Source organism: Colobus angolensis, unplaced genomic scaffold, assembly GCF_000951035.1.
Source record: "Colobus angolensis palliatus isolate OR3802 unplaced genomic scaffold, Cang.pa_1.0 Scaffold113, whole genome shotgun sequence".
Taxonomy (NCBI): Eukaryota; Metazoa; Chordata; class Mammalia; order Primates; family Cercopithecidae; genus Colobus; species Colobus angolensis.
In genome coordinates, this window is record NW_012112364.1 from 141,337 (window position 1) to 167,787 (window position 26,451).

The 26,451-nt window shown below is 45.7% G+C and overlaps 1 protein-coding gene across 1 annotated transcript in view; it reads left to right on the forward strand.

Annotated features, from left to right (window-relative positions):
* LOC105524018 (vascular endothelial growth factor receptor 1) overlaps positions 1 to 24,023 on the forward strand; it is a gene marked incomplete at its 5' end in the record, with an annotated part of 163,356 nt that extends 139,333 nt beyond the window's left edge. Inside the window, 10 exons of the mRNA XM_011959103.1 lie at positions 3,223 to 3,379; positions 3,811 to 3,908; positions 4,585 to 4,707; positions 6,620 to 6,731; positions 8,525 to 8,624; positions 14,362 to 14,467; positions 14,732 to 14,874; positions 17,530 to 17,614; positions 19,657 to 19,751; positions 22,147 to 24,023. Of these exons, the coding sequence (XP_011814493.1) occupies positions 3,223 to 3,379; positions 3,811 to 3,908; positions 4,585 to 4,707; positions 6,620 to 6,731; positions 8,525 to 8,624; positions 14,362 to 14,467; positions 14,732 to 14,874; positions 17,530 to 17,614; positions 19,657 to 19,751; positions 22,147 to 22,348 (1,221 nt within the window). The remainder of the gene's footprint in view (positions 1 to 3,222; positions 3,380 to 3,810; positions 3,909 to 4,584; positions 4,708 to 6,619; positions 6,732 to 8,524; positions 8,625 to 14,361; positions 14,468 to 14,731; positions 14,875 to 17,529; positions 17,615 to 19,656; positions 19,752 to 22,146) is intronic.
* Between the last annotated feature and the right edge of the window lie 2,428 nt (positions 24,024 to 26,451).

The window sequence follows — 26,451 nt, forward strand, 5'->3', positions numbered from 1 at the left end:
CGTCTTGGCCTCCCAGAGTGCTGGGATTACAGGCTTGAGCCACCGTGCCCGGCCATCAATAAATGTTAATCATCACCGTCACCACCACTGTCATTATCATCATCAACATCATTGACCTACTAAGATAGAAAAATTGGGTGAGTCCAACTTCATGCCACTGATCTACATGGTGGATAAAATATCTGAAATCCAAGAATGATGCCCATTTTTATAATGTGGGCAAGAATCTTCACACACAAATAAGAACCACTGGACAGCTGGCCAGTTCTCTCATCCCTCAAACTTTGATCTAATCAAAGACAGAGGTGTTCTACCAGACAGGCAATATATGCAAGAACATCATTTTCCCCAGGTTTAAGTCAGGTCCTCTAATAATTAGAACCCTTTTTTTTTTTTTTTTGAGACAGAGCCTCTCTCTGTCACCAGGCTGGAATGCAGTGTGCAATCTCAGCTCACTACAACCTCCGTTTCCCGGGTTCAAGTGATCCTCTTCCCTCTACCCTCCCGAGTAGCTGGGATTACAGGAGCCCACCACAGTGCCCAGCTAATTTTTGAATATTTTGGTAGAGACAGAGTTTCACCATGTTGGCCAAGCTGGTCAAACTCCTGACCTCAGGTGATCCACCTACCTCAGCCTCGCAAAATGCTGGGATTACAGGTGTGAGCCACCGTGCCCGGCCTAAGAATTAGAATCTTGAAGCTGAAAGGGATCTTTGTGATCAGTTGTTTCATACTCGCAGGCTGTAGATATGCTCAGAGAAGTCAAGTGATTGGCTTAAGGACTCACACCTACCATGAGGTGAAGTCAGAAGGAGAAAGAACTCAGCTCTCTTGACTCCTCCTCCACTGCCTTTTCTGTGCACCACACTAAATAAGGTGAAAAAAGTATAAGAAAAAGTGGAAAGTGGTGCCTTGGGCTGAGGGCAGTACAAATTCCCCTTAGTCCTGAAATTTTGGACTGACTTCAGGAAGAGCTAAGCCAGCAGAATACCCTAGGGACCTGGGCAGGATGGAACGTTTGGGTTTGTGCGTCCTTTGTTTTGAAGAGTTTGCTTCCTTCTCTGGCTATATTTAATGATTTGCCTCCCTGTGCAACTTGGTGGAGCTTAGTGTTTTTGTGGAAAATCCATGGCTGTCTTTCATATTTGGAAGATAAAGGTAAAGGAAAGACAAAACCAAAAGGCTAAATTGCAAATGGAATACTTCATTTTCCAAATAAGTTAACTGGGATCCTTAAATATGGTTTGTAATAAATTCACTATATTCTGCCAGAGTCCCAAGAGTTCAGTAAATGACCTTTATTTAACCAAAGTGGTACCGATAAGCAAAGCTGAATATACCATTGATTGGGAGTCAGGAAGGGAGTGAGAGAGCCTGAGTTTTGGTCCTTGGGGATGTGCCTAGGCTGTGACTTCTGGGTGCCTTGGGGACGAAGGCTGCCCATGGAGAGTTTTCACATGCAGAGCCCTGAGTGAGCATGTGGAGCTTTTTTCTCCCCACGCTATTGCCAGTGCTTTGTCCGATGCCTTCTGTCCCGCAAAAGATCTTGTGAAAAATAAAATTCCAGTCCCCAAATGAACAGAATCCAATATAACTGCATTGTGGAAACACAATAACAAATAGTGGAAGTCTTTACCTGCCCTCAGGTGGGTTACCTGCGATGGCAGCGGGTATTTACTCTGAGGCCTGCCGCCCTCTGCAACCCCGGAAGGTCTCTTTTCAGGGGCTGGGAACCTTGGGGCCCTTTTGGCTTTTTGACTAGGTTAGGGCTGTCCCTCCTGAAGCTTTCTCCCTGTGCTCTGCTTGCTCCCACTGTGCCCTCTAGTGGAGGGATCGCTCTTGCTTTGTGACATTTCTAGAAAAGCCCAGGAAGGATGGGGGAGGCGGGTTAATCCTAGCACTGCCACACCATGCAAATAGATCAAGGGACACCACTGAACCCCAGTCCCTCTCTGCTTCTGCCTCAGTATTACTGTCTAGCAGAATCTAAGCTAGGAACATGGTCTAATTATAAAGCCACTGAAAGTGCTAGGTTTTTAGAGTGTCATAGTTACTAGATGAATTACAAAAGGCAATAAAAATCTTTCCTGGTTTCCCATGAGCACCCAGAACCGACAACTCCTTTCCTATGAATCATAAAATAATAGCGTAATAGAGCTTTTCAGAAGAGGCTAATGAACTCAGAAAAGTAAGGTGACTTGCCCAGGATCGCATGATTAATGGAAGAGCGAGATGAACCGGGGCTTGAATGCGCAGTCCAGGGTGAAAGGCCATTACTACCCTTGTTATAATCAACTCGTATCTTTGTTTTGAATGGAAGAGAAAAAAAGCAATGTCCATGTTCCCTCCCTCCCCAAGGAAACCTGAGACATCGGTAACTATAGCCTTCTCTTATAACTCCTCCTAGGGGTTACAGAGTGAAGCACCGAGCACGCTGGGGACACTTTCCTCGCAGTGATGTCATCCTTCACAAGATGCCGTGTGGCATGGAAGAGTGGTTAAGGGCACAGACGTGGGCACCGACCAATCCTGGGTTCAAGGTTTTTTTTTTTTTTTGAGCTGGGGTTTTGCTCTCATGGCCAGGCTGGAGTGCAATGGCGTGATCTCAGCTCACTGCAACCTCCACCTCCTGGGTTCAAGCAATTCTGCCTCAGCCTCCCGAGTAGCTGGGATTACAGGCGCCCACCACCACCATGCCCAGCTAATTTTGTATTTTTAGTAGAGATGGGGTTTCTCCATATTGGTCAGGCTGGTCTCAAACTCCTGACCTCAGGTAGTCTGCCTGGCTCGGCCTCCCAAAGTGCTGGGATTACAGGCGTGAGCTACTGCACCCGGCCAGCTTTGCTATTTATTAGCTGCGTGTGAATTTGATTACTTTACTTCTCTGAACCTGTTTTGGAAACATTAAACAAGAAATGTACCTAAAGCTTTTAATATACCGGCTCACACAGAGCAAGCATTCAGTAAATACCCACCACTATTAATTTCTTTTTTTATCTGATCTAAGATGCTGTCTAGAATCCTAGGCAAGAGCACAATAGACTCTGCAACCCCAGAGGTAGTCAGGCTCCTGGACACCGTAGGGCCCCTGCGCTAGTTCACGATCCATTTTGAGAAGTGAAATGCTCTCATTTCTCATCAGGCAATTGCCAGTTGAGGGACTGGTTTCCCACACTGTGCTGGAGCTCCTTTTTACCTGGGTCCTTTTCGGTCTCTTCAAAGGATGCAGCATTACACATGGAGCCTAAGAAAGAAAAAATGGAGCCAGGCCTGGAACAAGGCAAGAAACCAAGACTAGATAGTGTCACCAGCAGCGAGAGCTTTGCGAGCTCCGGGTTTCAGGAAGATAAAAGTCTGAGTGATGTTGAGGAAGAGGAGGGTAGGTATTAATTCCTTCCTGTCCTACGCGCTGAGATATTTTTACAACATACTGTGCATCTCTGAAATTTTTTTCTTATTTATCACTCTAATAAACATCCGTGGGAGAGTCGAATGGTAATGTCCTGAGGAGATAAGATTTGAATTAAGATTATTTACAGAGTTACTAATTTTGACAGGGAACTGTACCATTTTCTCCCCTCAGGCATTTTCATCCTAATGGATCATCCCCCTGCCCCCATGCTGGGATAAAATGGGCTGGAGGCCCGGAAAAAATCTCTGGTGTTCATGTTGAAACTCAAATACTCTTAAAAATGAACTCTGATCTACTTGTTGGTGTGTTTTATGTTTTGCTAACATTGTTCCAATAAACTGGGATTTGGTGGGATAACAAGAGCCATTACAAACAGTTACGGTTCTAATGCTTTCCAGATTCTGACGGTTTCTACAAGGAGCCCATCACTATGGAAGATCTGATTTCTTACAGTTTTCAAGTGGCCAGAGGCATGGAGTTCCTGTCTTCCAGAAAGGTCAGTCTTGCTGTTCACTGTTTTTTCTTCTTTGCCAGGGTTGGACACACACCTCTGCTGTAAATTCATTTTTCCTAGTATTTACTGATACCTGTGTTCTTAAATGTAGAACAAACACCACTGCAAGTACCTTGATTTGCCCTGATATGAGGAGTTTTGAGAATGAGGAGTCGTGGATACCAGTGGATAGAACTGAATTCTGGGGAAAACTCACAGGTGTCAGACTAGACCAATCTGGCATCTGCTCTCCACGGTACCCTCTGGCTCATTTTCAAATCTGGCCCAAATCGCAACACATGACTTCATAGGAGAGCTACTATTCATACAGCTGTATGGGGCCCTCCCACAAAACTGCAGCTGAAGAAAGATCTCATCTTGGCAGCTCAGGATAAAAGGCTGTGGGGAAAGTTTGCCCACTGATAAATCTTAGGTAACCAGCTTCACTGATCAAATAGTAGCCCAGGAGATTCAGAACATGTCTTGACTTTGGGGGCTTGGGAACCTGTATTTGTAGAGAGGCTCTTCATGTGTATGGTAGCAGTGTGCACTGAGAGGTGCTCCCTTCACAGCATGGGAAAGAAATGGATTCCCAAATTAAGATCAATGACGCAGAGGTGTAGGAAATTAGTTGGTTAGGTTAAGGAAATGCATTGATTATGCAGCTGTTTTATTATAGTGCATTCATCGGGACCTGGCAGCGAGAAACATTCTTTTATCTGAGAACAATGTGGTGAAGATTTGTGATTTTGGCCTTGCCCGGGATATTTATAAGAACCCCGATTATGTGAGAAAAGGAGATGTAAGTCAGTGTGATGCTTATTTGACTCATTTATGTCCTATTACTTTTAAACAACAGAAATGGTAAATATTTACACTTCCTCAGCTCTAGTCCCTGAAAACCATCATTGGCTTTCTGTGAAGACAAGCAGTCCAGAGGAGCGGCATCCCAGAGAGCCCTTGTGTAAGGCTCAGAAAGGCCACTGTCTCCTGGTTCTGCTCTCCCCTAATGCCTGGCCTGCCACCTGTCCTTTGGGCAGCGCTGCGTGAGACTTGCTAACCTGAGAAGTGTTTGGTGGGGCCTGGGTGAGACCTTAGCATTACCTTCCTTTGAATCCTGGGGAAATTCCTTGTACCACTGAAAAGAACAGCCTGGACTCTTTCCCTCAGATAAACCCGGGTGATTGATTCAGCAGGTGTATCTGTCTCAGGAAAGGGTGGGGAAGACTATCAGCAGTAGCTGACTATGGAGGAGACTGTTTACTTCCCATGGCCTTCCGTGCCTAGCATCTCTCTGCTGGCTCGCACTGGCTTCTCTTCCCTGCTTGTTTTCAGACATAGTATTATTTTTCACTTTTGTAGGTGACCTCCCATGTCCTCCCTTCTCCAGCCTATATACCCTGAGGGTTAAGCTTGTGTCTGGGCACCAGTGAGTTACAGTAGTGGTTCTCAACTTAATTGAACATACATATCGCCTAGAAGGCGTGTTATGCTACAGTGCGCTGGCCTAACAAGCCTTCCACCCCCCAGAGTTTCTGAGTCAGTAAGTCTTGGGTGGAGCCTGAGAATTTGCATTTCTAACCAGTTACTGCACCAAGGGTGTCCAATCCTTTGGCTTTCCTGGGCCACATTGGAAGAAGAATTATCTTGGGCCACACATAAAATACACTAACAATAGCTGATGAGCTAAAAAAAAATAAAAAATAAAAATTGCAACACATCTTATAATGTTTTAAGAAAGTTTACGAATTTGTGTCAGGCTGCATTCAAAGCTGTCCCAGGCCACATGTGGCCTGCGGGCCAGGAATTGGACATGCTTGTCCTAGAAGGTGCTGACATAGCAGGTCCTAGGACCATACTTTGAGAGCCACTGCACCACAGTCTGTTTGTATAGAAGCAAAACATACGAGTTCACATTGACCCTTTGTAAAAATAAAAGAAAATAAAGGAAAACAAACTTTCCTTGGGGCCCTGGTCTAGAGAGAGGGCATCCACCTTCATGTTAGTCCACCCCTCCTTTCTGTTCGTCTGTATCTGTGTCAGCCTCCCTGCCCCTCCCACTTCCTTTCTCCTTGTCTCTCCTTTATCCCATAGCTCCCATCAGTCCCCATCATCTAAAGTGGTGAGGCCTAACTCACGGGGATTCCTGCTATCTGAAAGAGAGGAAGATTTGTCTACATGCTTGAAAACCAACTGTATATTCTCTTTCAACACTGACTTCTTTCCTTCTTCTCTTCTTTCTGATGCTTTTGCATACTCTCCCTATTCAGTGACTTTTGAAATCTTGTCTTTTTGCATAGGAATGCTTTTAAAATCCTCCTTCTTTGGAAAAATTTTTAGAAATCACCACCATTTTTCAGGATATCCTCCAATTCAGATCACTTTTCCTTTTCCAAGCCCTGAGTGTCCCTGTGGAGTGCAAGCTCTCTTTGTCGGGGAGGATTTCTCACAGAGCCATGCAGTTGAGGACATGCTGACCACATCAGAGGGGCTTACTGAACATGTACTGCCTTCACTGGACTCAGTATAGCACTCTAGCTCCCTCTTTTAGCATAACACTGCATACTGTGGTGTTCTCTATGTTAGAAACCAGAACTGCTCTAGGAAATGATTTATGGGCCATATGTTATCTGGGGGGTGACCCCATGGGCACTTGAGTTGAATGTGCTTTGTTTTCATGCCCTTCTGCTCAAGGCCCCTTTGCCCTCTTCTAGACTCGACTTCCTCTGAAATGGATGGCTCCTGAATCTATCTTTGACAAAATCTACAGCACCAAGAGCGACGTGTGGTCTTACGGAGTATTGCTGTGGGAAATCTTCTCCTTAGGTAAATTTGGGAGAAGGAAGAGATCAAACAGCCCAGAAATAAATGTCTGCATCTTCTGCTGAATGTCCTTTGGCTAGATAGCCTTTAGATTAGCTCCTACTGTAACAAAAACTCCTAGGGTGCCATGGGTCCATGTAGACTGTCAGATGAGTAATGGCATATGCTTGTCTGCCCTCTACTGTAAAAGGGCTTTATACGATCATGAGCAAGGTCAGATGGGTATAAAGTCTGAAGTCGGGTTTATCTTTTTCTGTACTTTGCCCGATTCTGTCCTTTTCCAGTTCCTCAACACGCACACCTCTAACGCCCTTGCCCGTTCCCTCCCCGCATCTCCCACCACCTCACAATTTCTTCCTAGGAAAGGCCATAACAAGCTCAGCTAACCCAGCGAGGAAAGTGTTGTTAGAAACAGGAGACCTTTCCAGTGCCTCTGATATTAGCACATGATACGGCTCTGGACACCGGATTATACAGGATGAGCAGTAAAGAACACTTGTTGTATTGATTCTGCTTGCAAAAACATCCACTATGGGTGGCTAGAAGCCCTGTTCAAAGCACACAGATGCGTGCAGAGCCCACATCTGCTTGCAGACACACAGTGATGATGTGAGGCCTCCAAAACTCAAGTTCTAGCCAAGAGTCTTCTGGGCTTTGCCAAAAATTTGCCTTTCACAGCAAATAAAAGTCACCCAGTAACATCCCTGGTTTCCTGTAATGTGTGAAAATCATTCCCCTGCTTTCGATGACAGGCACCTGTTGCTTCCAGTCTTTGAAAGCAGCTTGGCGGCTGCAGTGGCCCCACAGTGACACAGTGCCAGCACTGCACGTCTCCCAGCTGCTTCCTACCAGCAGTAATCACTAGAAAGTGCAGACAAACAAATGCTGAGGTAGATGAGGCTCAAGGGCTAGAACAAGAGTGCATTAGAAGGCCTTGCCACCCCCAACCCTGGCAAGAATCCCCCTAAAAGGAAAGGTTGTAGGGGAATCCTGGGCAGTAAAACTGGCAGAAGGCAAAGCCTAGGCCTCTTAGGTCTCTGGCGCTCTTAGATCTGCAGACTCCTGACCACGGGCAGCCCCCACCCCACTCCACTCCATTCAGCCCAGCCCTGGAGCTCAAAGCCCCCCTTCCCTCAGGCCTGTCACAACTCCTAGAGCCCTGGTACGGTAGGAAGTTTGCAAGAGAGTGAATTAAAGTCATTCCCACTCAAGTGTGAATGATTCCCATGTAGCCTATCCCAAATCTATTGGCGTTTTAAAAAGAAGCCTAGGCCAAGTGCCGTGATGGTGAGGACCTGGAGTCCCAGCTGCCCTGGAGGCTGAGGCAGGAGAATTGCTTGAGCCCAGGAGTTCGAAGCTGCAGTGAGCTAAGATCATGCCACCACACTCCAGCCTGGTGACAGAGGGAGACCCGTCTCTTAAAAAAAAGAAAACTCGCTAACCCAAAGGATGAGTCTCTAATGATGGGACTTCTTTAGAGTTACTTGTGGGGAGAAGACCAGGACCCTTCAGACGACACCTCTTCCTCTGACCACACAGGCAGGAGTAGCCATAGGAATGGCCTGTGGGCACCAGCCCCACACCATGTGACCACCCAACCAAGCGGGTGTCCTTAGCAAGGACTCGCTGAGCTTCTCTGTGTGTTGTACTGTACGTTGAGATCTGTTGTAGTCACTGGGAATTTATTACTAAGACATCACTTCAAAGGGAAGAAAGAAACACTGAATTGTCCCCTCTTGATCTTTTGTACCCTGAAGCCATAATAGGCCCTGTGTTTTCCACATTGTCTCCCACAGGCGGGTCTCCATACCCAGGAGTACAAATGGATGAGGACTTTTGCAGTCGCCTGAGGGAAGGCATGAGGATGAGAGCTCCTGAGTACTCTACTCCTGAAATGTGAGCCCTTGGTGCCCTCCGCTCCCCATCTGACAGCTCGCTTTTCACCAGGGCATCCCTGAGGGGGGGATGTTTTATGGATTCTTAGAGTCCCAGTCTTGGAAGATGCCCAGGTTCTTGTTTCCTTTAGAGATGCTCCCCTCAGCCCGTCAGGCCCAGATATGCTGGGAGTGTTTTCTTATAGGGGGGCACATGGCCCTTGACCCATCCCTACTTATTTCCTCTCCTGACCACTGACGTGACTTTTCAAGGGCTCAGGCTGGGAACTGAAGTTAGAAACTCAGTTTCTAGGTATGAATCCAGGCAAAACAAACAGGCCACCCAGGAACTGAATGCAAGACCTTGGCCTCACTCACAGAGTGGGAGCCCAACAGACCTAGCAGCCCTAGGGATGGAGGGCCAGACCTGGATCTTACGACCATTCCTGTATCTGCACGGAACACCCATGAGGGGTTGCTGTGGTCTGCAGAACAGGTCTTGGAGAGGAAAAGGGGAACTTCCTGACGTCATGACTATGCTTCACAGAAGGCTTTGTGGGCAATACAAGTTCCTTAGAATCCTTCAGGAGGGGCCGGGCGCGGTGGCTCAAGCCTGTAATCCCAGCACTTTGGGAGGCCGAGACGGGCGGATCACGAGGTCAGGAGATCGAGACCATCCTGGCTAACACCGTGAAACCCCGTCTCTACTAAAAAATACAAAAAACTAGCCGGGCGTGGTGGCGGGCGCCTGTAGTCCCAGCTACTTGGGAGGCTGAGGCAGGAGAATGGCGTGAACCCGGGAGGCGGAGCTTGCAGTGAGCTGAGATCAGGCCACTGCACTCCAGTCTGGGCGACAGAGCAAGACTCCGTCTCAAAAAAAAAAAAAAAAAAGAATCCTTCAGGAGGAATAGGGGCTGGGCGCGGTGGCTCACATCTGTAATCCCAGCACTTTGGGAGGCAGAGGCGGGCGGATCACTTGAGGTCAGGAGTTCAAGACTAGCCTGGCCAACATGGTGAAACCCCGTCTCTACTAAAACTACAAAAGTTAGCCGGGCCTGGTGGCAACGACTTGCGAGGCTGAGGCATGAGAATCACTTAAGCCCAGGAAGCGGAGATTGCAGTGAGCCAAGATCACGTCACTGCACTCCAGCCTGGGTGACGACGGAGTGAGACTGTGTCTCAAAAAAAAAAAAAATTCCTTTAGGAATAGGCCCAGCAGGCGTCTGGAGCTGCCTGGTCGGTGGCTTTTCAGGGTGTCCTGGGAGGCTCTCTCCCTTGTGCAAATTGCACTTGCTTGCCTCTCTTGGACACTCTTTTTTCCCTGGGGCTTTGTGGATGTTTTGCACTTTGAGGCCTGAGCGGGAATGTGATGACACTTGCACTTTTGTGGAGCTGCTGACAAGGACTTGGGCCTCCCTGAGGCGGCACCACCTTTCCTGAACTGGCAGGGGCCCTCCCCTTCCACCCACACAATGGGGTCCTGTCAGAAGCACTGGCTGGCCTTTCAGAAGGAGTCAGGGAATGCAGGAAGTGTGGGCTTGGCCAAAGGGCAAAGTCGTGTCTCTTTCCTTCATCATCTCGGGGTAAGGGTAGGTCAGGCCCAGAATGGGGAACTGGAGAGGTGGACGGGAGACTTAGGCCCAACAGCAGGGCTGGGTAGCTCTGCCCAAGCATAGGGAAGCGGGAGGGGACCTGTTCTTGTCACTGGTGCATGGTGCCCTCATCAGAAAAGTACAGGGAGCTGAGGCAAGGCCTGTTTCTGAGAGCTGGGGATAGAGCTAGATGATTAACTTTATGATTTTCTAAGTGTTTTCCCACATACAGTCTCATTTGAAGTTCCCAGAGACCTTGAGGGGTGGTCAGGGCAGCTATTATAATCTGAATTTAGCAAGTAATGAAACTGAGATGCCGAGACCTGAAGCAATGTGCTGTCTGTCAGCTGAGAAGCAGAGGAGACATTTAGAACCCAAGCCTCTGGACTGATGTCCCTAGACCACAGGGGCCGTTGAATTAGGAACAGACCCCACATTCCTCAGAAGAAATGCTTCTCTGATATGGCCACTCATGCTTTGAATTAAATATGTCCTTCCAGTCTTCACATAGTCTGAAAATCTCAAGAGTAAGCTCTCAATTACTACTAATAATTGTTATTATTAAATAACAATATTTTTACCTAAAAATAAATGGAAAACAGTATGAAATTAATTTTTATTTTTACTTCCATATAAATTCTAAATAGTATGAAACTAGTTTAGTTGGGGTTTTTTTGTTTGTTTGTTTTTTCGAGATAGTGTCTTGCTCTACTGTCCAGGCTGGAGTGCAGTGACGTGATCTCAGCTCACTGCAGCCTCCACCTCCTGAGTTCAAGTCATGCTTCTTCCTCAGCCTCCTGAGTTGCTGGGACTATAGGCATGTGCCACCACGCCTGGCTAATTTTTGTATTTTTTTGTAGAGATGGGGTTTCTCCATGTTGGCCAGGCTAGTCTCAAACTCCTGAGCTCCAGGAGTTTGCCCAGATCCACTGGCCTTGGCCTCCCAAAGTATTGGGATTACAGGAGTGAGCCTCCATGCCTGGCCTGAAATTAGTTTTTATTTTAACAATATTGAATAATACTGATTAAATAGTTATTTGGTGCTTATAAGTGCCACTATTTTAAGCATTAATTTATTTAATGCTCATAACAGTCCTATAAAGTAGGACTACCATGATTTCTATTTCACAGATGGGAAAACAGGCACCGCACATGTAAGTGATGTGCTCTAAGGCTGCATTGGTAATAACTTAAGCGAATTCAGCCTGAGTCCAGAGACCACAGCACCATCCTACACCCCTGCAGAATGTGTTTCCCATTCATACCCAGGCTGTGGTCGGAAATAACTCAGAGGTACAAAGTCACATCAGCTTTGGACCAAAAATGGCCTTGGACTTGCTCAAACCTTCAAGTCTTTACATAAACCTCACTCAGGTAGCTCCCTTGCCTCAAGCGACCTAGAGTGGTATGGTTCCTTAATTCTGAGGAGGGAGAGATTTTAGAAATTTTAAAAAGTAAGAAGCTCTGGTGAAATATTTCTTCACAAGGCCAGACTTCAAACCTTCAGACATTTTCTCAAGCATGTGAAAGCTGATGGAGTAATTTCCTTCTTGTTTGTTCTAACAGTAGGAAGGGCTGGGTGAGGACCAAGTGCAGCTTCTCAGAACTGGGATTCTGTGATCTGAACTTGGCGTAAAGCGGTGTGTATTTGGGAACTTGGGTGATAGCTTGGAAAGAAAACTTCCTGGAGGCCCCTTGTCCCCAGCTTGGATGCAAACTAATGTCTCTTAACTTTACTAAACCTGTTTACTTAGTGGCACAAAATCTTGTAACACTGAGTTGCTGGTTCCTTGCCCAGATACTGTTGAATCAGATGTCTTTCAATAAGGGAATAAGCAATGAATTTTTTGATTTTGTTTTTTCTTTTCCTTTGCTGTTTGCTGAGATGATTCACATTGGATTTTAGGCAAGAAGTGTGGAAACTAAAAATCAGAATCCAAGAGTCAAAAGTCAAAAACAGCAAGTGGTTGTAGATGGTTCCATTTACAAGTGTCAGCAGGGAAATCAGGGAGTGTCCTGCTCAGGATGGTGCCTCTCCCAGACAGCAGCTTGATCCTGTGGGGAGACGATGGTGCGGGAGGAGACGAGCCCAGAGCCTCTGCCTGAAGGCCTCTCTTTGGAGCCCAGCCTCAACCTCACAGGCTCAAGTGATCCTCCCGCCTCAGCCTCCTGTACTACAGGGACTAGAGGCGTGCATCACCATGCTTGACTAACTCTTCTATTTTTTGTGGAGATAAAGTCTCGCTATGTTGTCCAGGATGATCTTGAACTCCTGACTTCAAACAGTTGTCCCACCATGGCCTCCCAAAGCATTGGGATTATAGGTGTTAGCCACCACACCTGGATTCTTTTCTTTTCTTTTTTTTTCTTTTTTTTTTTTTACCTTCCTGTAGTCTTACTGCCTTTGGCAGCTACCTCGTATACTTTGAAACAAAATAGGAATATACTTAAGAGATATCTAGAGCCATTGGCGCCCCCTAAAGGCATACCTCTAAGAAGTGTCCAAGGGAGGATATGAACTGGGCTTTCTCAGGTTGTTTCCCCAGCAACAAGCATCTCCCAGCACAAGTAACGTCTGCAGTACAGCTGAAGAATTCACAGAAGGAGCAGAGTTATCTCTTCCCGGAGACGAGTCTGACTTCTTTTAGCAGATATTTATGGCCCTGGGGTAGGCGAGAGGTGTGGAAATGAGGCCCTGCCCACACAGTGCTTACAGCCTGATTCCCACCCAGAGGGTGGGAATCAGATTCGGAGCCCATTCAGATTTGAGTGTGACTCAGAGTCCTTTTTCATCCAGACCATCTTCTGAGAGAAGAGGTAACGTATAATAAACATCCCTTGAAGAGCGAAAGGTTCAAGGAGAATCAGTTCTTAGTGCAGTGTGTGTGTGGACCTCTGGCCTGTGTTTTCCAGAGAGGGCGGTAGGTACAGACTTCGATTCCATGCAGACATGCCCAAGAGACGAGCCTGATGCCTTTACATCTAAAATGTAAAGAAGAGGCTGGGCGCGGTGGCTCATGCCTGTAATCCCAGAACTTTGGGAGGCCGAGGCTGGTGAATAGCTGAAGCCAGGAGTTTGAGACCAGCCTGGCAAACATGATAAAACCCCATCTCTACTAAAAATACAAAAATTAACCAGGCGTGGTGGTGGGTGCCTGTGATCCCAGCTACTCAGGAGGCTAAGGCAGGAGGATCACTTGAACCTGGGAGGCGGAGGTTGCAGTAAGCTGAGATCATGCCACTACACTCAAGCCTGGTCGACAGAGCGAGACTCTGCATCAAAAATAATAATAATAATAATAATAATAATAATAAAACGTAAGAGAAGAATTGCAGAGGAATCTGTTGACATTGGAATCCCAGGACAAGATTTGACCTCTGTGCTATTAGGACAAATGTTTTCATATCCAGGTGCCCAGCCTGTACTGTGTGCCTTGAGTGGTGGGAGGCCAGTTTGTAACAGCGGCTTTGCAGTGCTGGGGGAGAATGATCAGCTACACACAGGAACCTTGCTCACAGCCCCAGAAGCTCCACACTGGGGCTTCAGCTTCTGGAAGTGACACAGTCATGTACACAGGACCTTCCCCACTGGTCTCCACTGCTTAGTCCATCAAGGGAAGTGTGAGGACTTGGAAATGCCACATGCTTTTTAAGAAGCCAGCTAAACCAACCTTTGTTACAACCTGAGAATGAAATAAGTACTACAAACTATTCGGCCATTGATATTTATGGCTGTATGACCTTTTTTTTTTTTTTAAACTTAAAGGACATTGTCCTACTTCTGAAAGTGCAGGGAGGAGTCCTCCACTTCACATTGAACTGCAGTGAGCAGTGGGGTTTCCCTTCCGAATAGCTGTGTTTCAGTCACAGAACTCAGACCTTCCACCTGCAGAGGCCACAGGCACAACAAAGAACCTGGGTATCCATGAGCTCTGGAGGGTTGGTTAGTCTGTCTTGGTAGACGTGTTTTCCACTGACTGCAGGACCTGGCCCAGACAGCCTTTTAAGTGCTGGTGCTATAAACCCAAACCTAAAAATGAAGCAGGGTCACATAGTACAGAAAGCTTGGTCTTTGTTCGGATGATAGCCCTCCCTTTGCAGTACGTAAGGCAATGCATAGGATGATCACTGCTCTCCAGCTATTTCTGTTGCTGTTTTCCCCACCAGCTATCAGATCATGCTGGACTGCTGGCACAGAGACCCAAAAGAAAGGCCAAGATTTGCAGAACTTGTGGAAAAACTAGGTGATTTGCTTCAAGCAAATGTACAACAGGTAAAATTAAATTTATCTACATCAAAATGCCTTTGAGTGTACATCGGGGGGCATTTTATTTGTTTTTTTAAGAGCTATTAGAATAGCTGAGATGAGAAGTTTTAAAAAAGTGTGTGTATGTGTGTATATGTGTGTATGTACAGAATTGTCTTCTCAAAACACAACCAAGATTGTGCGAATGACAAATCAAAGTTGACATAATGGTTCGTAGAAATTGTTGAAGTCAGAATTGATGCAATGAGAGCTCTATCTTTGGTATTTTAGGATGGTAAAGACTACATCCCAATCAATGCCATACTGACAGGAAACAGTGGGTTTACATACTCAACTCCTGCCTTCTCTGAGGACTTCTTCAAGGAAGGTATTTCAGCTCCGAAGTTTAATTCAGAAAGCTCTGATGATGTCAGGTAAGATTTCTTTCTCAAACTTTATATCACAGAATTTTCCAACAAAAAAAAGAAGGAAAAAGAAAGAAGGAAGGAGGGAAAGAAGGAAGGGAGGGAGGGAGGGAGGGAGGGAGGGAGGAAGGAAGGAAGGAAAAAGGAAGAAAGAGAGATTGTGTAGTGATCATCACCCATATCCCATCCCCTAAATTCAACTGCTGTTAACATTTTGCCCTATTTTGTCTATTATACTCTCTATGATTGTGTTTGTTCTGGATTTTTCTTTTTGCTGAATCATTTAAAAAGAGGCTTAAGTCATAATAGCACTTTACTCCTAAATACTTTGGTATACATTTTGGAAGAAGGCTATTATTGCTGGGCACAGTGGCTTGTGCCTGTCATCGCAGCACTTTGGGAGACTGAGGTGGGAGGATCACTTGAGCCTAGGAGTTCAAAATCTGTCTCGGCAACATAGAGAGACCTTGTCTTACTAAAAATAAAAAAATTAGCTGGGTGTGGTGGTGTGCACCTGTAGTCCCAGCTACTCAGGAGGCTGAGGTTGGAGGATCACTTGAGCCCTGGAGATGGAGGCTGCAGTGAGCTATGATTGCATGACTGCACTCAAAGAAGGACATACTCCTGTGTAAACCACACCAAAATTATCACACTAAATAAATTCCTTAATGCCATCTAATAGTCAAATTTCCATAATTTCACCTGTGTCTTTACATCTTTTTGTAAAAAGCAGGATCCAATTAAGAATAACAGATTACATTTTCTAAAGTTTCTTGTCTATCTTATTCTAGAACCTTCCCCCATCTTTTCTTTTCCCCACGACATTGAATTTTTTGGTGAAACCTTAGATAAAACTAAACAAACGAAGCGAGCTGTGTTTTCATTTGTTTTGCTTTGTTTTGACCTAACAAATGAATCTATCCCGTATTACTGCAGAGGGAACTGGAGAAGGGGCAAGGCAAGGGAACAAATATGTACTGTGGCCACTGCTGGCCCCGGGGCCTGACTTCAGGACTGACAGTTACGCATGCATGAAACCTGGGCAGGGCTGATGTTTACACAGACACGTGCTGGGTCTGGCATGGTGCTAGGCTTTTTCCCTCTATCAACTCCTTTTATGCTCAGAGCAGTCTTGGGAAGAACATATCATTCCTGTTACATAAACGGAAACCTTAAGGCTCCCGGGGGGAAGGCTTGCCGAAACTGTGTAGCTAGAAAGTGGCAGAATAATTTTCTAACCCAGGAGTTCTGACCCTCCCTCCCTGTACCCGATGCAGTCAGGACTCTTTTTAGGGCTTCCAGACCGTGCTATGGACCTCTAGCATCTCTCTTTGCAGTAGGCACAGCTCGTGTGGCTCTGACCTCAGTTCAGCCACCAGGGAAGATATGGGAAGGAGCTGCAGCAGTCAGAAAATACTGCTCGCAGCCGGGCGCAGTGGCTCACGCCTGGAATCCTAGCACTTTGGGAGGCCGAGACAGGTGGATCACCTGAGGTCAGGAGTTCAAGACCAGCCTGGCCAACATGGTGAAACCCCATCCCTACTAAAAATACAAAAATTAGCTGGGTGCAGTGGCATGTACCTGTAGTCCCAGCTACTTGGGAGGCTGAGGTAGGAGAATCACTTGAACCAGGGAGGTGGAGGTTTCAGTGAGCTGAGATCGTGCCACTGCCCTCTAGCCTGGGTGACAGAGCAAGACTCTGTCTCCAAAAAAAAAGAAAAGAAAAAAGAAAATACTGCTACCCACCTGTGACAGGACTCAAAGAAACCCAGTGGCACATCCAGACGTGTGGTGATGGATTACAGGTCAGCTTCACTGTTCAGGCCTCACAACCAGCCCGAGAGGCTGAAGCAGATGAGTCATCATTTTGTGAAGTTGGGAAACTATTAAATAAATTGGCAAGGTCTGGCTGGGTTAGAGAGAGGGAGGGGAGGCGTGGGTGGCATGTCCGTTATATGTGGACCTTTCTAAGGGGGCTTAGCCTTAGGCCAGTAGGGAGCTTGCCCGAGACACTGGGACTGGCAGAGAGTGACAGAGAATGGGACTGAGAAATTCAGTCAGTAGGTGAACTTGACTTGTGAGTAACCACAGACTGGATGTCTCCAATAGTCCTTCCTAATAGATCATCAACAAAAGTCAGTAGGTAGTTATAGAGGCATCATACAACACTGGCCAATTCTCCCAATCTGTAATCACAGAAAAAATATACAAGCCTGGCGCTAGCACTCGATGATGCCATTAAATAATGCTTAGCCATGCGGCCATGCCAGGTCATTCTGCCGCCTCACATCCTCTTCGGAGTACCCGCTAGAGTCATATCGCTTCCCTGCACATCATTTCTCTCCTGCACCACTGGGCACTCAGACGAGATGATGCCTCCAGGCTCTCCTAGGCCTGGCATTCTCCGATTTCACAACGGACCCGAGCAGGTCCCTCTGGGAGTTTCCTCAACACTACAGAATGTGAACTGACAACCACGGGAGGCAGTGGCAAAGCCGTCAGGATTCCCAGGGGTCCCTGCGGGGAGATTGGGGCCTCAGGAGTTGGGTGATTCCAGTTGGTGTGTTGGTTCCTCTTAGCTGGCAAAGGATGCCTGTGGCCTCCTGACTCATTACAGCTGAATGCCTTTTCCTGTCTAGATCATTCTTTCTGTTTCTTCATTAGATATGTAAATGCTTTCAAGTTCATGAGCCTGGAAAGAATCAAAACCTTTGAAGAACTTTTACCAAATGCCACCTCCATGTTTGACGTAAGTCATGAAGTTAAGGTACCCAGTGCACGCCGACAGACCCCTTCTTCAGATCCCTTCCAAACACCAACGCCAGTAGTGTGGTAGCTCTTGGTCAGCGAGGGTCTGGATTCAGGAGTGGCTGAAATGACAGTGTCGAGAGGACTGACAGCTAGACCTAGCTGTGCAGAGCTAATTTGAAAGTGGAGTTCCATGAACTCACTCCAGGACCCAAGTCCCTGCGTGGTAGGAATTTAGACCCTTAGGAAACTCCACTGTGTATTTCTAAGCTGCTTAGATGTCAGTGATGCAGCTTTGCTTTCAGAGTAACAGAGGAACTCCCAGCTGTGTGGGTTGTGGGCTTTGTGATGTAACAGAGAGCGCTCTCCTGCAAGCAGCCTTGAGGCTGGGAGGGGTCCACCTAAGCCTTATGCTCCTTTCCCCTGAGGTGGCCATGTTCCTACCCAGCCACACTGGGAGAAGCCAACCAGTATAGCCTGGCAAACAAGAGGCCTCACCAGCTCTTCTCTCTAAAGCCCTGTGATGTGGGGTTGAGGGGCTAAGGGGAGGAGAGGAGGATGGGCAGGAGCGATACTGCAGTTCTGATGTTGCAGCCTCTGGGACTCAAAGTGTGATCTCCAGATAGGCAGGTTCCTACAGCCTAGGAGCCGACTAGAAATGCTAGCTCTCAGCACCCACCACACCCACTGAGTCAGGTGCGCCTTGGCAAGATCCCTAGGGGATTCCTGCACACATTAACGTTTAAGAAGTGCTGGTGAGGCTGGGCGCGCTGGCTCACGCCTGTAATATCAGCACTTTGGGAGGCCGAGGCAGGTGGATCACGAGGTCAGGAGATCGAGACCATCCTGGCCAACACGGTGAAACCCAGTCTCTACTAAAAATACAAAAAAATTAGCTGGATGTGGTGGCGGGTGCCTATAGTCCCAGCTACTAGGGAGGCTTAGGCAGGAGAATGGCGTGAACCTGGGAGGCGGAGGTTGCAGTGAGCCGAGATCGTGCTACTGCACTCCAGGCTGGGCAACAGAGCGAGACTGTCTCTCAAAAAAAAAAAAGAAGTCTGGCAATGACCATGTCCCATAAAAGGCCTGGAAGGCCAACAACCGTGTGAAGGTGATCACTACAATCAGTGTGGCCTTGAGGCAAGCACAGTCATCCTTAAAAAAAAAAAAAACACCACAACCTTATCAGACACACCGGATAAAGGGAAAGATTATTTTAACTATTTTAAGCATCAAAAATAAGCTGAAGAATATAAAAGTAAAGTATATGGATATATTGTTTGGCTGCTTGGTACATTGTTTTCAAGGCCGAGGGAAAAATACTGAGCAAAACGTGAAAGAATTCACAACCTTCACCCTCCAACCCTAAATCAGTGGCGGATGATGACAGCTTCTTTGTTTGCTTAGGTGTTTACTCATAATTAAGAACACTGCCCTGTAAGAGTCTTAAAGGGTGGCAGGAACAAAGCGTGGGATCCACTTACTGGAACATGCTGTATTAACAAAGTAGTAAAGAGTCTGCAGGAAACTCAATGCCAAAGAGAAACCAACAAGGAAATCTAATTGCTGGAGACTATAACCACGGGGTAGGGGGTGGGGGCTGAGAATTCCATCAAGTTTAAGAAAAAAAATCAAACCATGTCTTTACGGTTTCTTAGAATTCGTGTCTGTGGCGGCCACCGCTACTCTGGCATACTCATAGTCAATCGCGATTAGCCAAATTAGTTTTAGTATCTTTATGCAATAAGTTGCATCACAGTTTACTATGGAAAATGTTAACCTATTACTTGCCATTTTCCCTTTTGCTTAAATGTATTTACTTCATGTTCAGGAAGGGCCTCAAAGTCACTGGGGATCAGACATGATTTGCAGCAGGTCAAGTTTGTAGTGGCCAACTTAGAGAAAATGCTTTGTCTCAATAGGCGGGGACTGTGGAGGGTGAGGCAGAGTCTGGATCAACAGATGCATCCCAGGATCATCCCTCAGGCTCAGCATGGACTCCCGCTGGGCCAGGCAAGAGTATAACCTTTCTCCTCCCTGCAGGACTACCAGGGGGACAGCAGCACTCTTTTGGCTTCTCCCATGCTGAAGCGCTTCACCTGGACTGACAGCAAACCCAAGGCCTCGCTCAAGATTGAGTAAGCATCGGGTATCTTTTCTGTGATCAGCTGATGGAGGGCACGAGGGGAGATGCTGGGGTAGGTGGTGTAATGAGGGATGTTTGAGGACTACTTGCCCTCCTGAACTGTAGTGTTCAGGCATTGCAGAAAAGCATTTCCCCCCAGAGGGCAAAAAAAGGGGAACATCCAATGGGACATATGAGCACCAAGCTCTGGGGAAAACGTACAGAAACAGGTGAGCATGGCCAGCGAGTACACGAAAAGATGCTCAACATCATTAGCCATTAGGGAAATACAAATCAAGACTACCATGAGGGGCTGGACGTGGTGGCTCATGCAGTAGTCTCAACACTTTGGGAGGCCCAGGTGGGTGGATCACTTGAGTCCAGGAGCAACATGGCAAAACCCTGTCTCTACTAAAATTACAGAAATTAGCTGGGCGTGCTGGCATGTGCCTTTAGTCCCAGCTACTTGGGAGGCTGAGGTGGGAGGATCACTTGAGCTTGGGAGATTGAGGCTGCAGCGAGCCACAGTTGCACCACTACACTCTAGCCTGGGTGACGGAGGGATAAAAAAAGGGAAAGAGATCACCAGGAGGTACCACCACACGCCCATGAGGATGGCTAGATGAAGTCAGTGTGGCGAGGACATGGAGACACGGGAACCCTCCTGCACTGCTGGTGGAAATGTTAAATGGCACAATCACTTTGGAAAACAGTTTAGCTGTTGCCCTAAAAGGTTAAACAGTTACCCCGAGACTCCGCAATTCAACTCCTAGGCATATACTCAAGAGAAATGAAAACTGATGTCCACAGCAAAACTTGCACACAGATGTTCGTAACAGCATTACTCATAATCGCCAAAAGTAGAAACAACCTAAATATCCATCAGTTGATGACTAAATGAATAAAATATGGTATATCCACACAATATAAAATTGTCAATAAAAAGTATGCAGTATGCATGCATGCTACAACCTGGATGAACCTTGAAAATATTACGCTCAGTAAAAGCAGTCATAAAATATCTCATATTGTATGGTTCCTTTTATATGAAATGCCCAGAATTGGTAAATCTGGAGGCAGAAAGTAGACCAGTAGTTGCCTTGGGCTGGAGCTGGAGGGTGTGAGGAAGAAAGACTGCTAATGGGTAGGAGTTTTGGGGGATGGTGGCAGCTCTCTAAAGTTGATTATGGTGATGTTTGCACAACTGGTGTCGATAAAAAAACCATTGGCTTACACACTTTAAATAGGTGAATTATGCAGTATGTAAATTCTACCTCCATAAAGCTCTCATTAAAAAAAACACCAGCCGGTGGGCAGATATGGGTTTTTGAACCCTGATCTAAATCAAAGAATGGCAACAAGTGCCTCCAAGTGATGTAGTCAGCACAGTTCATTGACCACAAGTAAATGGGAAAGACGGGCATTTCCAGGCGAACATCTGTGTGCGTGTTTCCTCTTCACATGAGCACAGTGGTATTAGAATTGAGCTACAGCCAATCAGAGGCACCAGCGAGGAATGAATGGATCAAAGGGGAAGGTAGGATACATGCTCTTTTGTTTCCTACTTTGGAACACCTCAGAAAATGGGTGGTGACTAATTTTATCTAGATATTTGTTAAAGAAAAACATAAGCCATAAATTGTATCCTCTACTCTGAGACTGAAACGATAGAACATGGATATGTTAGTCCAGACCAGTCTAAAACATGCTTCACGGGTTCCCCTCCTCATCCCAGATCTCTTGAAAATAAAAAATTCAAATGAATATTAAAGGGCAAGAGCAGCCCTTCCTCCTCAGGTGTCTGTCCTAGTCTGGATATAACGCAGAGGACCCAGAAGCAAGTTTCTCCACCCTTGAGCCTTGCTGGTGACAAGTAGCACCATAACTAAAAACATTTCCTCTTCTAGAACACAGGCACGACAGGAAGAGGGGCACTCACCTGTGTGTGTGAAGCTCTATTTTCTGTTTTCTTGGCAACTTACAAGAGAAAGTTATTCTCTTGCAGTTCTGGAGGCCAGAAGGGATATAACATATGAAAAATTTGAATATTTTGGAGGGCAGGAAGCATTTCTCAGCCTACCACAGAAGCTGTTTGACCCGAGAATAGGAGAGGGCTGCTCCCAAGTCTTGGAGTTACTTTCCACCCGGATTATGGGTTTGTGTTATCTTAGCAGACATTTCACACCCTCCCCCAGCCACTGTCTTTCTGCCCAATGACACCCAGCTGTTAGGAGGGAGGCCGTGTGCAGCTTTAGAACAGAGGAAATCTGACAGCAATTGAGGGGGTTTCAAAAACCACAAACTCTAGGACAGGTGTGAACAAATGACGCACTCAGAGAGTGGATTTTAGTGTCTTGTTTTCTAAAAACCAATTTTGAACATCTGATTTCTTTCCTTTCTTTCTTTAGCTTGAGAGTCACCAGTAAAAGTAAGGAGTCGAGGCTTTCTGATGCCAGCAGGCCCAGTTTCTGCCATTCCAGCTGTGGGCACATCAGCGAAGGCAAGCGCAGGTTCACCTACGACAATGCTGAGCTGGAAAGGAAAATTGCGTGCTGCTCCCCGCCCCCAGACTACAACTCGGTGGTCCTGTACTCCACCCCGCCCGTCTAGAGTTTGACACAAAGCCTTATTTCTAGAAGCACATGTGTATTTATACCCCCGGGAAACTAGCTTTTGCCAGTATTATGCATATATAAGTTTACACCTTTACCTTTCCGTGGGAGCCAGCTGCTTTTTGTGATTTTTTAATAGTGCTTTTTTTTTTTTTTTTTGACTAACAAGAATGTAACTCCAGATAGAGAAATAGTGACAAGGGAAGAACACTACTGCTAAATCCTCATGTTACTCAGTGTTAGAGAAATCCTTCCTAAGCCCGATGACTGCCCTGCTCCATCCTCCGCCACCTCAGGGCACACAGGACTAGTTTGATTCAGGAGCCGCACTGATCACCCAATGCATCATGGACCCCACTAGGCCAGCCCCGCAGCCCAAAACCCAGGGCAAGCCCGTTAGCCCCAGGGATCACTGGCTGGCCGGAGCAACATCTCAGGAGTCCTGTAGCAGGCCTAAGACACGTGAGCAGGAAAAGGAAAAAAGCAGAAAGCAAGGGAGAAAAGAGAAACCGGGAGAAGGCATGAGAAAGAATTTGAGACTCACCATGTGGGTGGGGAGGGCGGCTTCAGCAATGCCATTTCAGTGGCTTCCCAGCTCACCCTTCTACATTTGAGAGCCCAGCCAGGAGCAGATGGGACAGAGATGAAGGGACATTTTCTGGATTCTGGGAGGCAAGAAAAGGACAAATAATCTTTTTTGGAACTAAAGCAAATTTTAGAACTTTACCTATGGAACTGGTTCTATGTCCATTCCCATTCGTGGCATGTTTTGATTGACAGCACTGAGGGTGGCACTCAACTCTGAGCCCATACTTTTGGCTCCTCTGGCAAGATGCACTGAAAACTTAGGTGGTTTCCATGGCATGATGGCCTTAACACTTAAAATGTCACATTCTGTTTTGAGTATTAATATACAGTCCAGACACTTAACTCAATTTCTTGGTATTATCCTGTTTTGCACAGTTCGTTGTGAAAGAAAGCTGAGAAGAATGAAAATGCGGTCTCAAGGAGGGTTTTCTCCATACCAAAACTAGGGCTGATGGAGGAAAATGTCAATTAGGTCAAGGGAAAACCCCATCGCTATACCAACCAAACCAATTCACCAACAGAGTTGGGACCCAAAGCACAGGCAGCCAGTCATGTTTCCTTTTCATTTCATGGGGATTCCACTGTCTCACACTAATCTGGAAGGATGTGGAAGAGCATTAGCTGACGCATATTAAGCACTTTAAGCTCCTTGAGAAAAAAGGTGGTATGTAATTTATGCAAGATATTTCTCCAGTTGGGACTCAGGATATTAGTTAATGAGCCATCACTAGAAGAAAAGCCCATTTTCAACTGCTTTGAACCTTGCCTGGGGTCTGAGCATGATGGGAAGAGGGAGACAGGGTAGCAAAGGACGCCTACCCTTCAGGGTCTAAAGATCAAGTGGGCCTTGGATCACTAAGCTGGCTCTGTTTGACGCTATTTATGCAAGTTAGGGTCTATGTATTTAGGATGCCTGCACCTTCTGCAGCCAGTCAGAAGCTGTCAGGCAACAGTGGATTGCTGCTTCTTGGGGAGAAGAGTATGCTTCCTTTTATCCATGTAACTTAACTCTAGAACCTGAGCTCTAAGTAACAGAAGAATGTATGCTTCCATTCTTATGTGCCACATCCTTGTTGAAAGGCTCTTCCTGAGCGAGCCTACTGGCTCCTGGCAGTGGCTTTTGTGGAAGACTCACTAGCCAGAAGAGAGGAGCGGGACAGGTCTCTCCACCAAGATCTAAATCCAAACAAAAGGAGGCTAGAGCCAGAAGAGGACAAATCTTCGTTCTTCCTCTTCTTTCTATACACAAAAGCACCTGTGACAGCTGGCAATATTATAAATCAGGTAACTGGAAGGAGGTTAAACACAGAAAAAAGACCTCAGTCAATTCTCTACTTTTTTTTTTTCCAAATCAGATAACAGCCCAGCAAATAATGATAACAAATAAAACCTTAGCTATTCATATGTCTTGATTTCAATGATCTAATTCTTAATCATTAAGAGACCATAATAAATACTCCTTTCCAAGAGAAAAGAAAAATCATTAGAATTGCGTTACTCAGCTTCTTCAAACTCAGGTTTGTAGCATGCATGAGTCCATCCATCAGTCAAAGAATGGTTCCATCTGGAGTCTTAATGTAGAAAGAAAAATGGAGGCTTGTAATAATGAGCTAGTTACAAAGTGCTTGTTCATTAAAATAGCACTGAAAATTGAAACATGAATTAACTGATAATATTCCAATCATTTGCCATTTATGACAAAAATGGCACTAACAAAGAACAAGCACTTCCTTTCAGAGTTTCTGAGATAATGTATGTGGAACAGTGTGGGTGGAATGGGGCTGAAACCATATACGAGTCTGTATCTTGTCAGTCCAAAAAGTGACGCCTAGATGTTAATTTTAGGGACCTGTGCCTTGTTTCCTAGCCCATAAGAATGCAAACATCAAACAGATACTCGCTAGCCTCATTTAAATTGATTAAAGGAGGAGTGCATCTTTGGCCAACAGTGGTGTAACTATATGTGTATGTGTGTGTGTGTGTGTTTTGTGCATAACTATTTAAGGAAACTGGAATTTTAAAGTTACTTTTATACAAACCAAGAATATATGCTACAGATATAAGACAGACATGGTTTGGTCCTATATTTCTAGTCATGATGAATGTATTTTGTATACCATCTTCATATAATAAAATTAACTTCCAAAAATGTACATATTTTCTCCCTGATTTGCTTGTAAGTGTAAACAAGAGGTCATGGGTGTCCCTGGGGGTAGAGGACTGGTGTTCTTTATTAAACGCAGCACAAGAAAGAGAAAGCAAACTGCTGAAGAGAGGGCAAAGAGGTTTCTATCGGTCCTAGAGAATGGCTGTGCTAAACAATCCGAACACTGCAAACAGTAAGTAAAACACAAAATCAAACGAGGCAGATTGCCCAGAAAACTAAACCCTAACATCAACAGGATGTGAAACAAGTAAAGCATATGCTGGGTGTGAGTGCCAGCCGCAGAGAAAAGTGCCCTCAATTAAAAAGAGGCAGTTGTCCCCAAACACTAATTTTCAGCTGATAAATCATTAGCATAATCACAGCGGGTGTGTGCACATGCTGCAGGAAACCACACAAAATCATAGGCAAAAGCTTGACGCACAAGAATGTGTCATGGTACACATGCCAGCTCAGTGTTCTTCAGTCTTGCTTTGTGGATTACATCCTAGGTAAACAGCTCAGGTCATAAGTACTAGCAATTGAATAAGTGACCAACACTTTGTCTTAGAAAGCGGTCATAGTATTAACCTGCCTAATAACGTCATAAGGAAACTAGATACAAGATATTTTAAGGGGAAAACAATAGGCCTACTTTATTTGGGACAAAGACAAGACAAATGGATAAACGACGAATCTCAGTAAACTTTTAGCTAACTCAAGAGGGCAAGAGGCATTTTGTCTTCAAGAATCTGAAACCTTTAAAAAGTATTACGGGTTTCATAACATAAGAATAAAATCAGTCATTCAGGCAAATGACTTGAAGAATGCTGGAGGAATCAATGTCACGTCATAGTTTAGAAATGTTCTCATGGCTCTGGAAACTTATAGTACATTTGGGAATTTATTTTTATTTTTTCCTCCAGCAGAAGTATGGCCAAGTAAGGTTTACTGGACTCCTCAGTGTTAAACATATTACCAGACTTTTGGGTTTCACAGGCCAGGAAATTAAATAAAAGAAAAATCCTTGATCCCAACACGGGGATGGCCATTCATCTATTCTGCGAACTAAGAACAGGTAAGGGAGGGGGAAAAAAAATGCAAAACAAAATCCATCCGGATGCTACTAATGTTCTATTTCCTGATCTGGGGGGCAGTGCACAGGTATGCCCACTTCATGATGAGTCACTGAGCTGCACACTTGCTTGTGAATGTGTGTGTATATATATGAATGTACGGATGCAATTATTCAATACGATATTACTAAAAGAAGAAAAAACCCCTACCATTTAGTACCACAACTTTTCAGAGAAGAAAACCCATTTGAAAAGGTGGAAGGGCTTAATCTCAGACTAAAATATATTTGTATT